Source organism: Scyliorhinus torazame, chromosome 10 (genome assembly GCF_047496885.1).
Source record: "Scyliorhinus torazame isolate Kashiwa2021f chromosome 10, sScyTor2.1, whole genome shotgun sequence".
Classification (NCBI taxonomy): Eukaryota; Metazoa; Chordata; class Chondrichthyes; order Carcharhiniformes; family Scyliorhinidae; genus Scyliorhinus; species Scyliorhinus torazame.
In genome coordinates this window covers 244008920-244025787 of record NC_092716.1, presented here as the reverse complement: position 1 = coordinate 244025787, position 16868 = coordinate 244008920, and the positions used below count along the sequence as shown (strand labels likewise).

The window sequence follows — 16868 nt, the reverse complement described above, 5'->3', positions numbered from 1 at the left end:
TGTTCACTTTGGCCTCGCTCATCCTTTTTATGTATTTAAAGAAGCTCTTGCTGTTCGTTTTTAGATTACTAGCTAGTTTACCGTCAGATTTACCCACAGACTCGGGGAGAACGTGCACACACCGCAGTGTCCCAAGATGGGAATCGAACCTGGGACCCTGGCGCTGTGAAGCCATAGTGATAACCACTGTGCTACCGTGCTGTCCATATCCTTTGGAACAGGCAGGATGGGGGCAGTAAGAAGGGAGCTTGAGTGAAAAAGCAGGGAAAAAGTCAGAGGAAAGTCAACTGGCTCCCAATTAATAAAAATCTTATATAAACACTTACCTTAACTTTGGCAGTAGGCCCAGTAGCTTTGTTCTTCTTTGGGTCATTCTTAAGTGCAGGAGCATCTGTATCATCATTTATGGTGGCACTGTGCGCACGCATGGCGGCTGGCAAAGAAAGTTGATAAAAATGTATAAATTGTGATGGGCAGTTAATACACTGGATAATATTCAAGCAGCTGAAAAAAGATCAGTACATTTCGAACATATCACAATTTAAATAAGGGGCTATATATAATTATGGATAATCTTTATGTACAGGAAAAACAGGATGACCGTTTAAATGACTAATCTCAAAAGGGGCATGACATGCATGCATTGTCAGGAAATAAGTAGTTTCAAGTAATCTATATCTGGATTTAGCTTATTAGAAAAAAAGTATAGCTTGAAGTTACATTTTGAAGTTTCGGTATAAGAAAGGGTTAAAACTTCAGTTAGCTCGTGTTAAACAAAGGTGCCGACATGTCTGTGGATTTTGGTTTCATTTAAAATTGTATCTGCATTGTAATTAAAGGATTAACAATGTGAAAAAAAATAGGGTTTAAACAAAGAACCTGCCTCAAACATTATAGTACAAGGTATATTTTGTAACTTGTGCTGTCCTTAAAAATCTGTGTATTGTATTATAATCTATCGTCTCATCTTTAATAAATGTTTTATTCTTTAGTTAAAATTAATTGGTAGTCCTATGCCTGTTCATCCAAGTCTCCCAAAAAAAAAAAAATTATGGTCTATTGAGCCAGAGTTCCATTCTGCGTCTGGTTGTCTCGTAGCATCCGCTGCGACTGTAACAGGGTAAAAATACAAAAAGTAGCAAGAATGATGAAGCATAAATGAGACAAACAATAAGAAAAGCTTTGGAGAATCTTATCACACTCAACTTGACCAATGTATTTAAGTGGCCCATTACTTCCTCAGAATGGGATTCCGAAGCCCATCTCGCACAACCTTCCTCACTGAGGCTCTGTACTCCCAGCTCATAACTGGTTAAAGATCACATGGCAGTGAGCAGAAATGTTTCAAAGGTACCCTGAAAGTCTACTAAAGATGGTGGTGGCTTTGACCTCAACAAAGCTAGGGTAGCGAGTTGCACTTTAGGTGTAACTGGTTTTGAAGCAGGGCAGAAGACAAAAAACAAATACGTGAGCACAAGGAGGAACCTCTATAAGGTCCACAACCATGACCACAGACTGACCAACTAATACCAAATGTTCACTTTTTTCCCCCCGCAAGATGCGGTTTCAATTAGCCTTTTACTTTCTCCTTCTTTACATTGCATTGACTTTTCCCCCATTTATGCAGACTTGCTCCCTCTTTTATTTCCTCCCTCTCTTGACTGTTGACTCCACGGCAAGTGTGTAACTCAGTTCAAAGTGCCAACATCAGATTATTAAATTCAGTAACAAATAATAGGTGAAGAATGGTTACCTGTACTCGGTGGCCTGGCTGCATTAGATTTTGAAGATGTTTTAGCTGATGCTGCTGGTTTAGCTGGCACAATGGCTTGAGCCTTCTCAAGAGCTGCCACCACTTGGTCTTTTGAGGTAGACTAAGAGAAAAAGCAATTTAGTATGTGCAGTTTTATTGATACCACAAAATACATACTCTCAGAATTGCACAAATATAGAAACAATTTTGCGGTTACATTTCAAGTTACTTAAATTGCACTGATTATGAGCCACATTTAAATGACTTATTGCACACCAAGCAATAATCAGCAATGATATTTTAATCAAATAGTGAAGCAATATAAATCACTGAGGCAAGACTTGGGTGATAGTTAAGATGCGGGCAGCAGAGTTCTGGCTGAGCGCAAATTTACAGTGGGTACAAAGGTGGAAAGCCAATCAGGACAATATAGGAACACTTCCAAGTTCCAATGTAGCACTTTCAATTACCTAAAAGCTCTCCGGATGGGGTGATAGGAATGAAGAGCATGAGCACCTAGTTCTCTGGACAAGTTCAAGTGCATAAGGATATTCAATCAGTTCAGTTAGATTTTGTGAATAAATCCTACATGAAAATAACCACAATTTATATTTTTAAAATTGAAAACAATACCTTTAACTTGGCAGCAGCCCTAACCATTTTTTCATAACCAAGATGCATCATGAAAGTTGGCAGTGCATCTTGGGCTTTCTTTCGGACATCTCCATTTCGGTCTTCCAAGCAAGCATATACATGAGGCAAACAAAGAATGAGATCGGGGGGTGTAGATCGCAGTGTTGGTAGTTTCTCTGCCAGCCAACCTAACAACTAAGCAATAAATAAAATGTTAGCATTCTGGTCAAATAAATGCTTTAATAAAGGTATTAAGCTAGCCTGGACTTACCTCCTGCCTGAGGAAAGGGTTTTCCTTCTTCAGTTCTTCCGAAAGGTCTTCACCATCTAGCCATTCCTTCATACCAGTTTTCTCCACCCAAGAATTCAAAGTTGTAAGTGCTGCTGCCCGAACATTACTCTGCGAAGCAAACGGTCCTTCAATTTAGGACTTGAAATTAAACTTGCAATTAAAATTAGCCATTACATTATTCAAATAGTTACCAACACATTTACACCAATAGAAAGTTGACCTGTAAACTCAAAAAAAATGAAATTCCTAATACTTGGTCAAATGGGCAGACCCCCAAATAAATTGAACTTTAACCCATAAAAATAGACTGCTCAATCGAAACAAAAAGCTGGTTTAAAAGTAAAAAAACAGTTTACTTGACATCGATTGAAATGAACTGTATTCATCAAAAAATTCAAATATCAGTTAAAATAAAATATCAATACATTAATCTCAAAAGTACATCAGAATGACAAGATTGGGACAAATTTTGAGGTACAGGATACAACTTGAGAAATTAAAATGAACACAATCAGCAAAAGGTAACATTTTAAAAGGGTGTTCACAATCCAAAAAACTATATTCTTCGAAAGACAAAATACATGAACTAAAAACAAAGGGTGGCATGGTAGCACAGTGGTTAGCACTGTTGCTTTACAGCGCCAGAGACCTGGGATCGATTCCCAGTTTGGGTCGCTGTCTGTGCGGAGTATGCATGTTCTCCCCATGTCTGCGAGGTTTTCCTCTAGGTGCTCCGGTTTCCTCCCACAGTCCAAAGATGTGCAAGTTAGGTGGATTGACCATGCTAAACTGCCCTTGGAGTTGAGGTGTGGGCTTAAGTAGGGAGCACTTTCCAAGGGCTGGTGCAGACTCGATGGGCCAAATGGCCTCCTTCTGCAACTGTAAATTCTATGAACAAGGAGATACGATGGGTGAATAAAAATATAAATGGAGGGGGGAAAAGGGGCACATGTCTTGTCCCACTATCCATGCAAGGGAGGCTACAAAAGAGATTGAGAAAATTTAGGAAGGCAAACGGGAGCTATTAAATAATTCATCGGCCAAAGTCAAAGGAGAATTGGGTCATTCAGGGATGGACATGATAAAAACCGCAGACATTTATGAACAAAGTGGCAAAAATATTAAATAATCATTTTGCTTCAGTATTTAGTAGGGACACAGTCAGGTGAACATGACATCAGAAGACAAGATTAGAAATTATATATTTACATTTAAAATAAAAGGAGAAGCTAATGAAACTCTTGGGGGGGGGGGGGGTACAATTCCTAATCATATCGTGCATTTTAAAGACATGGCAATGATATTATTAAATATATTTAACGTTAGAAAAGGATGCATTGCAAGAAAGCTAATATTATTCATATACTTAAGGGAGATGAAATATGTTCTGGGAACGACAAATCAGTCAACTTAACCTGGGTGCTGGAAAAATAATTGAGAAACTAGAAAATCGAGAAACTGAAACACTCTCTCAAAAAGGAAAAACCTTATTTGGCCAACATCATTGACAAAGAACAAAGAAAAGAACAGCACAGGAACAGGCCCTTCGGCCCTCCAAGCCTATGCCGACCATGCTGCCCGCCTAGACTAAAATCTTCTACACTTCCTAGGTCCGTATTCCTCTATTCCCATCCTATTTATGTATTTGTCAAGATGCCCCTTAAATGTCACTATCGTCCCCGCTTCCACCACCTCCTCCGGCAGCAAGTTCCAGGCACCCACTACCCTGTGTGTTTAAAAAAAACTTGCCTCATACATCTCCTCTAAACCTTGCCCCTTGCACATTAAACCTATGCCCCCTGATGTGGAGATGCCAGCGTTGGACTGGGGTGAGCACCTCTTGCTATGCCCCCTAGTAATTGACCCCTCTACCCTGTGAAAAAGCCTCTGACTATTTAATTCTTTATAAAGGAAAGTAATAATGCAGATGAAATTTGGCTAGAGTTCAACTAGGTGAAAAAAACATTTTAAAAACTGATGAAGTTCGGCATCAGTGGGCAAATAAGTAAGTCCGGGTTTTAAATTGCCCCACTTAACGTTGTTTTGATTTAATATCATTTATTCTTGTGGGCCTGTTTTTCTGATTTCCTTTTAGTTTTTATGTCATCTGATTCTGTCCCCACACACTCCTGCACTGCACTCTGGGGCAGCTGCTACCATGTGCTGATGTCGGAGCCACTGCCGTCATCAGAGGCAGAGGTTGCAAGGCCCGAGGTCCTGCAGCAGGAGCACAGGGTGTGAGCCTGACTCTAAGGCTATGTCAGGACGATCACCGCCACTCTGGAATGCGACCCTGCTGGCTCAGGTCTGGAAGCTGCCAACCGCCAGTGTCAGAAAAGCAGTGGAGGGGAGGGGGGAAAGAGAGAAAGAAAGCGTGGGAGAACGCAATGTACGGAACAAGGTAGATGAGCTTGTGGCCCAGATTATGACTGGCAGGTATGATGTGGTAGGCATCACAGAGACATGGTTGCAGGGGGTTCAGGACTTGCATTTAAACATCCAGGGATTCACAACCTATCAAAAAGACAGAGGTAGGCAGAGGGGGTGGGGTTGCCTTGTTAATTAGGAATGAAATTAAATCAATAGCACTACACGACATAGGGTCAAATGATGTGGAGTCTATGTGGGTAGACTTGAGGAACCACAAAGGCAAAAAAAACATAAAGGGAGTTATGTACAGGCCTCCTAATAGTGGTCAGGACCAAGGGCACAAAATGCACCACGAAATAGAAAGTGCATGTCAGAAAGGCAAGGTCACAGTGATCATGGGGGACTTCAATATGCAGGTGGACTGGGTAAATAATGTTGCCAGTGGACCCAAGGAAAGGGAATTCATTGAATGGTTACAGGAGGGCTTTTCAGAACAGCTTGTGATGGAGCCCACGAGGGGACAGGCCATTCTGGACTTAGTGTTATGTAATGAGCTAGACTTGATTAAAGATCTTAAAGTAAGGGAACACTTAGGAGGCAGTGATCATAATATGGTAGAGTTCAATCTCCAATTTGAAAGGTAGAATCAGATGCAAAGGTGTTACAGTTAAATAAAGGTAACTACAGGGGCATGAGGGAGGAACTGACAAAAATCGACTGGGAGTAGAGCCTAGTGGGAAAGACAGTAGAACAGCAATGGCAGGAGTTTCTGGGAGTAATTGAGGACACAGTACAGAGGTTCATCCCAAAGCAAAGGTTATCAGAGGGGGGGGATTAGGCAGCCATGGCTGACAAAGGAAGTTAGGGAATGCATCAAAGCAAAAGAGAAAGCCTATAATGTGGCAAAGAGTAGTGGGAAGTCAGAAGATTGGGAAGGCTACAAAAACAAAGAGGATAACAAAGAGAGAAATAAGGAAAGAGAGGATCAATTATGAAGGTAGGCTAGCCAGTAACATTAGGAATGATAGTAAAAGTTTCTTGAAATACATTAAAAACAAACGGGAGGCAAAGGTAGACATTGGGCCGCTCCAAAATGACACTGGTAATCTAGTGATGGGAGACCAGGAAATAGCTGAGGAAGTAAATAATTACTTTGCGTCAGTCTTCACAGTAGAAGACATGAGTCATATCCCAACAATTCCGGAGAGTCAGGGGGCAGAGTTGAATATGGTAGGCATCACAAAGGAGAAAGTGCTAGAGAAACTAAGAGGTCTAAAAATTGATAATTCTCCAGGCCCAGATGGGCTAAATCCTTGAGTTCTAAAGGAGATAGCTGAAGAAATAGTGGAGGCGTTAGTTATGATCTTTCAAAAGTCACTGGAGTCAGGGAAAGTCCCAGAGGATTGGAAAATCGCTGTTGTGACCCCCCTGTTCAAGAAGGGAACAAGGAAAAAGATGGAAAATTATAGGCCAATTAGCCTAACCTCGGTTGTTGGCAAGATTCTAGAATCCATTGTTAAGGATGAGATTTCTAAATTCTTGGAAGTGCAGGGTGGGATTAGGACAAGTCAGCATGGATTTAGTAAGGGGAGGTTGTGCCTGACAAACCTATTAAGAGTTCTTTGAAGAGATAACAAATAGGTTAGACCAAGGAGAGCCAATGGATGTTATCTATCGTGACTTCCAAAAGGCCTTTGATAAGGTGCCTCACGGGAGACTGCTGAGTAAAATAAGGGCCCATGGTATTCAAGGCAAGGTACTAACATGAATTGACGATTGGCTGTCAGGCAGAAGGCAGAGAGTTGGGATAAAAGGTTCTTTTTCGGAATGGCAACCGGTGACGAGTGGTGTCCCGCAGGGTTCAGTGTTGGGGCCACAGCTGTTCTCTTTATATATTAACGATCTAGATGACGGGACTGGGGGCATTCTGGCTAAGTTTTCGATGATACAAAGGTAGGTGGAGGGGCAGGTAGTATGGAGGAGGTGGGGAGGCTGCAGAAAGATTTAGACAGTTTAGGAGAGTGGTCCAAGAAATGGCTGATGAAATTCAACGTGGGCAAGTGCGAGGTCTTGCACTTTGGAAAAAATAGAGGCATGGACTATTTTCTAAACGGTGACAAAATTCATAATGCTGAAGTGCAAAGGGACTTGGGAGTCCTAGTCCAGGATTCTCTAAAGGTAAACTTGCAGGTTGAGTCCGTAATTAAGAAAACAAATGCGATGTTGTCATTTATCTCAAGAGGCTTGGAATATAAAAGCAGGGATGTACTTCTGAAGCTTTATAAAGCATTAGTTAGGCCTCATTTAGAATACTGTGAGCAATTTTGGGCCCCACGCTTCAGGAAGGACATACTGGCACTGGAGCGGGTCCAGCGGAGATTCACACGGATGGTCCCAGGAATGGTAGGCCCAACATACGATGAACGTCTGAGGATCCTGGGATTATATTCATTGGAGTTTAGGAGGTTGAGGGGAGATCTAATAGAAACTTACAAGATAATGAATGGCTTAGATAGGGTGGACGTAGGGAAGTTGTTTCCATTAGCAGGGGAGACGAGGACCCGGGGGCACAGCCTTAGAATAAAAGGGAGTCACTTTAGAACAGAGATGAGGAGAAATTTCTTCAGCCAGAGAGTGGTGGGTCTGTGGAATTCATTGCCACAGAGGGCGGTGGAGGCCGGGACGTTGAGTGTCTTTAAGACAGAAGTTGATAAATTCTTGATTTCGCGAGGAATTAAGGGCTATGGAGAGCGGGTAAATGGAGTTGAATTCAGCCATGATTGAATGGTGGAGTGGACTCGATGGGTCAGAAGATTGGAATGAAATAATTATCAAATAATGACAAGAATTGATAAGGAAAGAAAAGGAGAGCCTGAGAGAAAGCAAGCCAGTAATATAAAGATGGTAAGAGTTCCTAGATATTTAAATAAGAGTTAGTAAATAGTGCATTAGCCCAATAGAGGCATGTCTGGGGATTGGTAATGGAAAAGTAGAACTATGGTGGATGAATTAAACAGGTATTTTGCATCAGTCTTCACAAAGTGAAAGTCACTATCGTCCCTTTTGAGAGAGGGCTGGCTGATGATTTAATCGGAGGGCCTTCACTAGAGGACACAAGTAACATCCCAGAAATAGCTGTAAATCAGGAAATGGAAAGAAGGGGGCAGCTTAGGAAAATGTAAATCAACAGGGAAGTGGTATGAACAATTGTTGTGTCTGTGGTGTGTTAAATCCCCTGGCCTGGATGGACTTGACCCCAAGGTCTTCCAACTAGTACGGTAGTTGAAGCAATGGTTTTAATTTTCCAAAATTCCCTAGATTTAGGGGACAGTTCCATTAGATTGGAAGATAGCAAATGCAACACCTTTATTCAAAAAAGCAGGAAACTACAGACCAGTTAGCCTAACATCTGGGATAAGGAAAATGTTGAAGCCATTATTAGAGATGTTATTGCAGGAAACTTGGAAAAATGAAAGACAATCAGGCAGAGCCAACATAATTTTGTGGAAGAAAAATCATCTTTAACCAATTTATTGGAGTCCTTTGAAGGAGTCACGAGTGACGTGGATAAAGGGAAACTGACAGATGTGCTTACCATAGATTTCCACAAGGTATTTGATAAGGTGCCACATTAAAGGTTATTTCAGAAAATAAAAGCTCATGATGTAAGGGGTAACATATTGTGTAGATTAGAGATTGGATAGCTAACAGGAAACAAAGTTGGCATAAATGGGTCTTTTCCTGTTTGGCAGAAGCAAAATGAAGGTTTATTCAATGATTCTAGATGGATAAAATTGAAAACCATAAATTATGCTAAGCTTGTATCAAACCTTGGTTAGACCATGCTTGGGAGAGAGCTTTGTGCAGTTTTAATCATATTACAAAAGTATGAATGTGCAAAACTAGGGGCCATCAATCTAAGATAGTAACTGAGAAGTTAAACAGGCAATAAAAAACTTCTTTACCCACTAGTAGTCGAGTAGAATAATCCAGGCGCTCTTGAAGAGAAACTAGACAAACATATGAGGGAGAAGGGAACACAGAGTTAAGCTCTGTTAGATGAGGTATTTGGGAGGATGGGAGAAAACACCAGTGTGGACTGGTTGTTTCAAATAGCCTTTCCTGCACTGTATGTTCTATGTAAATTCTGTGACAGTGATGCATGATTTCACCTTGTTTTTCTCATCCTCTGGAGCCTTTGACATGGTCAACCACACATACCCCAGGCCCCCAATATCTCTTCTCAGTTATCCATCTGTGGGATTTCCTTCATGTGATTCTCTTGCCGATCCAATTGAAGCCAGGCGGTTATAGGGGCTGGTTTAGCACACTGGGCTAAATCGCTGGCTTTTAAAGCAGACGTCTAAGGCAGGCCAGCAGCACGGTTCAATTCCCGTACCAGTCTCCCCGAACAGGCGCCTGAATGTGGCGACTAGGGGCTTTTCACAGTAACTTCATTTGAAGCCTACTTGTGACAATAAGCGATTTTCATTCATTTCATATGCTGTTACAATTTACAGAGGGAGGAAAGGAGGCGGAGAATAGGGCATGAGGTCACCATGGACTACGTGGGCCGAATAGCTTGTGCCGCATATGCTATTCACTTGTTTAACTAGCCTAGAATACTTGAGTTATAAGCATAGCCCACTTGAAACAGAATGGTCACAACTGTTTTAATTTAATCTTGAAACTCTTACCTTGCTATCACCAAATACCGTGATAATTGGTATACCCAGGATTTTTACATGTTGCTTAACATTCGGCCCCATAGCAGTGGCCATCTGCTGCAAGATTGTAAGTGTTTGCTGCACCTGAGAATCAGATAACGGATTCAGATTTGCAAAGTTTCAAAAATGCAAAAGGTAATATTTTACATCAGTGAATGAAGTTAACTTGAGCCAAGATAGTTGCCCAATTCGAATCCTTAGTAGTAAGACAGCTCTGCATTTAAGACTACAAGTTGATGCTCAATCAAGATCAAATTAAAAAGCAAGCCTTTGTTACAATTCAGTTTATTTCAAAGTGGAATATTCTAACAAATCAAAATGTATCCACACACTGACAAGAGCTTGACAATGTCATGTTGCATGTCTCAGTATTGCTAGAAAAATACCAAGATCACGGGTAGCTTGCCCATGGGGAGGTAGGTTGTCCATGGAGATTACAATGATACATTAATTGTCAAAGTTCACTTTTATCCTACAAATTAATGCTGCATCATGTGGATTGGATGAAAGGAACGTAGAAAGAATGAGGAGGGGAAACATTGAAAAAATGCAAAACTGCCTGCCACAATGTGTAACCTCAATAGTAGTTTAAACGGAAGCGGTCCCTTGCCCTCCAACTGGAGTCATAGCTAGTGTAGTCATGAGATCAAGCCACAATGCCTCCAAAGACTGTAGCAGATTACTCAATATTGTTTAGGCACTACCCCCAAATGGATCACAATAACCTCCCAGCTCAGATCATAGCAGCTGGTATCATGCAAAATAAACAGTCGGTTTGTATACTCCATTATGGACAATCAAATAGACCCAGGTTTTCAAACACAAGGACTTACCAGAATTTTATTTGAGTCATTTAGCCGCCCTTTCAGGACTCCAGGAAGTTCTCCAATATTTGGTTGAATAAGTTTTGCCTCATTTAGAATTGTACTTAACTCATCCAAACCTTCCTTCCTGATTTTCCAGTTTTTATCTCCCAGCTTTTCTACCAGCTCAGAAGTAATCTTGTCACTATTTGTTGAAAAATAAAGTTCAATTAGAACATCTCATCAATACAGGCGGTTAAGATGAATGTGCTGCCGCGATTCCTGTTTATTTTTCAATGCCTGCCAATTTTCCTCCCAAAGGCATTTTTTAGAGGAATTAAAGAGATAACTATCGTGCTCTATGGAGGGGGAAGGTGGCCAGAATTTAAAAGGTGCTGCTGCAGAGAGGAAGGCAGGCAGGGGGTTTGGGTCATCCGAACCGGATGTATTATTACTGGGTGGCGAATGTGGAGAAAGTACAGAGCTGGGTCAGAGGGGTTGACTCCCAATGGGTCAGAATGGAGGAGCGTTTGGGTAGGGATTCGGGATTGAAGGCACTAGTGACAGCGCCGTTTCTGAAGGCCCCAGGGAGATACTCAGGGAGTTTGGTAGTAATAGCTTTGTTGAGAATTTGGAGGCAGCTTCGACAGCACTTCAGGTTGGGGGCAGGGTCAAGGGAAATGCCAATTCGGGGGAAATGCCAATTCGGGGGAACCATAGATTTGAGCCAGGGAAGTGGGATGGAAATTTTCGGAGATGGGAGGAGAAAGGAATTAGGACACTAAAAGATTTGTTTCTTGGGAGTCGTTTTGCGGGATTGAAGGAGCGAAGTATGGGCTGGAGTGGGATAAATATTTAGATACATGCAGGTTCGTGACTTTGCAGGAAGGAGATAGAGCTTCCCAGTAGAGCCGGCTTCCACATTGCTGGAGGAGGTGCTGCCGACAGGGGGACTGGAGAAGGGGGTAGTATCGGCGGTTAACAAGGCTATTTTGGAGGAGGAGAAGGCGCCGCTAGAAGGGATCAAGGCAAAGTGGGGAGTTGGGAGAGGGTATAGAGGAGGGGTTCTCACCTCATGTGCGAGATTGGGGCTGCTGCAGCTGAAGGTGGTGTGTACAGCGCACCTTACAAGGGCGAGGAAGGGGCGGCTCTTTGAGGGGGTAGAAGATGTGTGTGAACGTTGCAGGGGAGGTGGGCCGGAAACCACGTTCACATATTTTGGTCCTGTCCAAAGCTGAAGGATTACTGGAAGGTGTTTAGGGTAATCTCTAAAGTGGTGCACGTGAAACTGGACCTGGACCCTCGGGAGGCCATACTCGGGATGTCGGATCAGCCGGAGTTGGAAAAGGGCACGGAGGCAGGTGCCTTAGCCTTCGCCTCGTTGATCGGCGGATGCTGCTAGGGTGGAGATCAACCTCTCCATCCTGTGACCTGGCGTGGGAGGGGGACCTGCTGAAATTCCTGACGCTTGAAACGGTCAAATTTGAACTGAAGGGAAGGATGGAGGGGTTCGACAATTCATGGGCGTTATTCATTATGCACTTTCGAGAATTGGATCACATCGAACATTGGTGGGGTGGGGGGGACAAGACTGTATGTGTTAATGGTGACTATGGAGGATTCCGGATTCCTTTTTGTCATTTGAATATTTTAACATGCAGGCTAATGTCTGGGGTTTGGTGGGAGGATGGGATCATTGTTATTGATATGTGGATTGACGTTACATTCGTTACTGATTATTGTTGGGTGTAAATTTGGGAGAAAATGTGAAAAAGGAGAATAAGAAATATTGCATTAAAAAAAAGAACATCTCATCAAAATCCTCTCCTCACACAGAAAATTCACTCAATATCTATAGGTGGCATCAAGCCTTTAACAAGCAGATTCATTGAATTAATTTGACCAGAACACTTGGCGTCAGTGCATTCCTATTTTAACGTTTTTTATTCTTTCATAAGTTGTGGGCGTCAATAGGCCAGCATTTGTTGTTCATCACCAATTGTTCTCTAGGTGTTTGCGAGCTGCCTTCATCTGGTGTAGGTACAACCACAGTGCTGGTGGGATGGCAGTTCCAGAATTTTGATCTAGCGACAATGAAGGAATGGCGATATAGTTCCAAGTAAGGATGGTGTGTGGCTTAGTGAGGAAGCTGTTAGTGATGTTCCCATGTGGCTGCTGCCCCTGTCCTTCTAGGTGGTGGGGTTTGGAATGTGCTATTGAAGGATTTTTGGTGAATTGTTGCAGTTCATCTTCTATCTAGTATATCTGGTACTGTGTGCCAGTGGTGGAGGGAGCAAATGTTCAAGATGGCGTTGAGTTTCTTTAATGATATTAGAGTAACCACATCCAAGCATGTGGAGAATATTTCATCTCAAAGTCTTTGCTGCAGAATACCCTGCCTCTGATCTGCCCTTGCAGCAACACTATTTATATCTGGTCTAGTTAAGTTTCTGATCAATGGGAACCCACAGTATATTGATGGTACTGGATTTAGCATTGGCAATGTCATTGATGGACATAATAATAATAATAATGACAACCGTTTATCATCACATGAAGTTGCTGCGAAAAGCCCCTAGTTGCCACAGTCCAGCGCCTGTTCGGGTAAGCTGGTACGGGAATTGAACCGGCGCTGCTGGTCTTGTTCTGCATCACAAAACAGTTGTCTAGCCCATTGAGGGGAGGTGGGTAGATTCTCCTTTGGAGATGGCACGTGTGGCAAAACGTTATTGCCATTTATCAGTCCTAGCATGTTACATATGGACAGGGACTGCTACAATATCTGAGTTTTAAATGGTGTTGAACGCTGCAATCAACACCACCATTTCAGAACTTATTATCGAGGGAAAGTCATTGATGAAGTGAAGATAGTTGGGCGTACCACACTACCGTGAAGATCTTCTGCAATAATGTCCTAAGCAAGATGACTGACTAACAACCATGATCATCTTCCTTTGTGCTAGCTATGACTCCAACCAGGAGTCCAACTCACATGAAAATGAAATGAAAATCGCTTATTGTCACAAGTAGGCTTCAATGAAGTTACTGTGAAAAGCCCCTAGTCGCCACATTCCGGCGCCTGTTCGGGGAGGCTGGTATGGAAATTGAACCGTGCTGCTGGCCTGCCTTGGTCTGCTTTAAAAGCCAGCTATTTAGCCCAGTGTGCTAAACCAGCCCCGTTTTCATTTACTTGAATTTTGCTCAGTTTCTTTGGTGCCAAATTCAGCTAAATGTTGTCTTTATGTCACGGGCAGACACTCTCACTTAGAGTTCAGCCCCCTGTCCATATTTCGACTACGGCTGTATTTAGTTCCGGAGGCAGGTGGGTCTGGTGGAACCCAAACTGAGCATCTGTGAACAGGTTATTGTGTAAATGCCACTTGATTGCACAGTTGATGATACCTTTCACCACTTTGCTGACGATATGGAGCTTAGACCACCGATGAGCAATCTAGGTTAATGAGTGGGCACATGATTGAATCCAACTTGGTCATGAGTTATAGTAAATGCTCATTCATGTACATATTAACAGAACTATCAACTTCAAATGCTAAAAATAAAATAAATATTTACACTTTGGAAACAAAGTGCGTGCACAGCTCTCACAATCAATGATGTGTGCAATCGGCATGCACCTCACATTGTGCATATCACTTCAGTCCTACCGGTATGAAAAAATCTATGTGGACAGAAATCAGCAGATGTGGCAACCCTGCGTGTGGGCAGTCAACAAAATATCTCTTAGGTCGCATTCAGAACCCAGATGGGTCGCAGGCTGCAAACTACTGATGAGCAGTAATTTGGCAGAATGGATTCCCCCTGTATTTTGTGCAGAGGACATACCTAGGCAATTGTCCACATTGGCACCACAAGTGTTGCAGCTGCGCTGCAATATTTCACCTGGGGAATTTGCGACAGCAGTTCTGGAGCACAAGTCTTCGGCAATTTTGTCAAAATTATCAGGGGCCCATAGCCTTTGCTGTATGCGATGCTTTCTTGACATCATGTGAAGTAAATTGAATTGGCCGAAGACAGCCATCTTTGGAACCTCAGAAGAGACCCAGATAGCCTATCCATTTGGCACAGGTGGTTGAAGATGGCTGCAAATGCTTCAGCCTTCATCTTTTGGAACAACGTCCTGTGCTTTGCCACCAGAGTTTAGGCATACATGCACAGCCATGTCTCCAGTTAATTGTTTAGCTGACCAACATTCAGTAGATGTGGCAGGCTTTGATCAGAGCACTTGGTTATAGGTTGCTTCGTTCTTTTGCATGCCATCCTATATTGCAGCTTCACCAGATTGGCATCTCATTTTTAGGTATGCCTGTGCTACTCTGAACATGTTCTTTTAGCTTGCAGATAACAGTACAGTGCGAGAAACGGCAGGCCATGAGATTACAGATTGTGGTTTAACACAATTCTGGCACTGATGGCTCACAATACCTCTTAGATGTTCAGTTTTGAATTACTAGATCTGTTCTGAATCTATCCCATTTAGCATGGTAGTACCACATAGCACAAAGGAAGATATTCTCAGTTTGTCTCCACATGGGCTGTGTGGTGGTCACATCCAATACTATCATGGGTAGATGCAGCTGTGACAAGTGGAATGGTGAGGATGAGACCAAGCATATTTTCCCTCAATAACTGCTAAATCCCACTGGCTTGACCAGCTCAATCAGTGGGGGTGCTACTGAGCCACTCTTGGTAGTGCACATGGAAGCCCCCCACCCAGAGTGTATTTTGTGCCTTTGCTACCCTCTGTTTCTTCCATGTGGTGTTCAATGTGGAGGGATACAAAGCCATCAGCTGAGGGAGGGTAGTAGATGGTAACCAGCAATATTTCCTTGCCTCTGTTAACTGATGGGACAATATTTCATGGGTAACAATGCCCTCTTGGCTTTGTTGATTGTTTGGTTTGGGCTAGACAGTTTAAATAGAGGGCCCAAGACAGTTAAGTCTTGGCCTTTTCAACACAATGTAATGTGACAAAAACACTGAAGCTTGAGAACTAAAATGAACTGACCTTATATCAGTTCGTGGCAAGAGATCCTGAGCATGCCCATTTTCTTCCTCATCTGGTTCTTCAGGAGCTTCTTCTTCATCAGCATCACGTTTAGCCAGTTTTCTAATGGGAGCAGGAGGGGTTTGTCCTTGCATCTGTGAATACAGATGCAAGTTCTACTTAGGACTTCTGAATAGCTGTAACTTTTTTCAAAGTTAGCATTGAGCTGATATTTTAGATGCTACTACTAAATCATAAACAGCTGACTTAAGTACCAACCAAAAATCAATTTGCTTTATTGATACAACCTTAATTCATAAAATGCTAAACTAGCATACAGCAATCAGAAGTGCTCAACTGTTTTTTTTTTTAAAACTTAAGTCGAGTAATTATGGCAGGACAGCAAACAAAATTCATCAAGTTTGGGAAGACGCCATAGTCCTCATAACATTTACCTTCTCAAATTCAGCATCAATTTGAGATAACAAAGCTGGTTTCTCATCTTCAAAAAACATTCTCAAGGGTGCTCCCATGTACAAATACATCACACCTAGCAAAGTGATTGCAGATGTCCGTACAGCCTACAGAAACAGTAAAAGGAATTAGATTTCAGGAGCAAGAGTTGTAACATGCACAAACAGGTTATGAAAACAGCCCTACTTACAGGATTTGTTGCAGCCAAAGCAATTTTCACATTACTGATGAAAGCTTTCACATTTAGCCTGCAAAGAAAAACTGAAATCAGAAGTTCAAGGAATTCCAAAAAATTAAGCAGCAATCAACAAGTTAGGGTTTTCCACAAATATGTAGTACAGTTAAAGCATTCTTATTGAAGCTAGTGAATTGTAATGCCAAAATTATAAATTTAGGCTCCCAAACTTTCAAATTAAGCACTTAATTGGATAACATACTCAAAAATGTGACTAATCCGAAATTCAAAAAGCAGAATTAATCATGTAGTTAAAACAGCCATAATGCGACTTCCGGGTGCGGCGATGACCAGCTAAGTCGCACGTTTCGGCAGCTCCCGGTGGAACGGACTTTTGGGCTCTTAATAGGAGCCCCAACGGCAATTTTAACGGCTAAAAACACTGTGCGGAAAACCAGAAGGGAATTCCCCCTGGACACAGATGGAAAAAGGAGGAGAAAGTGACCGAATTGCGGAGGATCCTCTAGAGCAGCGTCTAGGAAGGCAAGCACAAAGCAAGATGGCGTCGGAAGGTGGCCGTCTAATATGGGGCCCTGACCAACAAGAGTTCCTGCGGCGCTGTGTGGAAGAACTTTA

General features: G+C 42.4%; 1 protein-coding gene across 4 annotated transcripts in view; it reads right to left on the bottom strand.

Moving 5' to 3' along the window:
- ckap5 (cytoskeleton associated protein 5) overlaps positions 1-16868 on the bottom strand; it is a 188275-nt gene that overhangs the window by 74151 nt on the left and 97256 nt on the right. For all 4 annotated transcript variants that reach the window (XM_072466631.1, XM_072466633.1, XM_072466634.1 and 1 more), the window contains exons 19-27: positions 16248-16305; positions 16039-16164; positions 15605-15738; positions 10609-10783; positions 9746-9859; positions 2658-2786; positions 2387-2581; positions 1754-1874; positions 327-433 (exon numbers count right to left, since the gene is read on the bottom strand). In XM_072466631.1, coding sequence (XP_072322732.1) covers positions 327-433; positions 1754-1874; positions 2387-2581; positions 2658-2786; positions 9746-9859; positions 10609-10783; positions 15605-15738; positions 16039-16164; positions 16248-16305 — 1159 coding nt within the window. The remainder of the gene's footprint in view (positions 1-326; positions 434-1753; positions 1875-2386; positions 2582-2657; positions 2787-9745; positions 9860-10608; positions 10784-15604; positions 15739-16038; positions 16165-16247; positions 16306-16868) is intronic.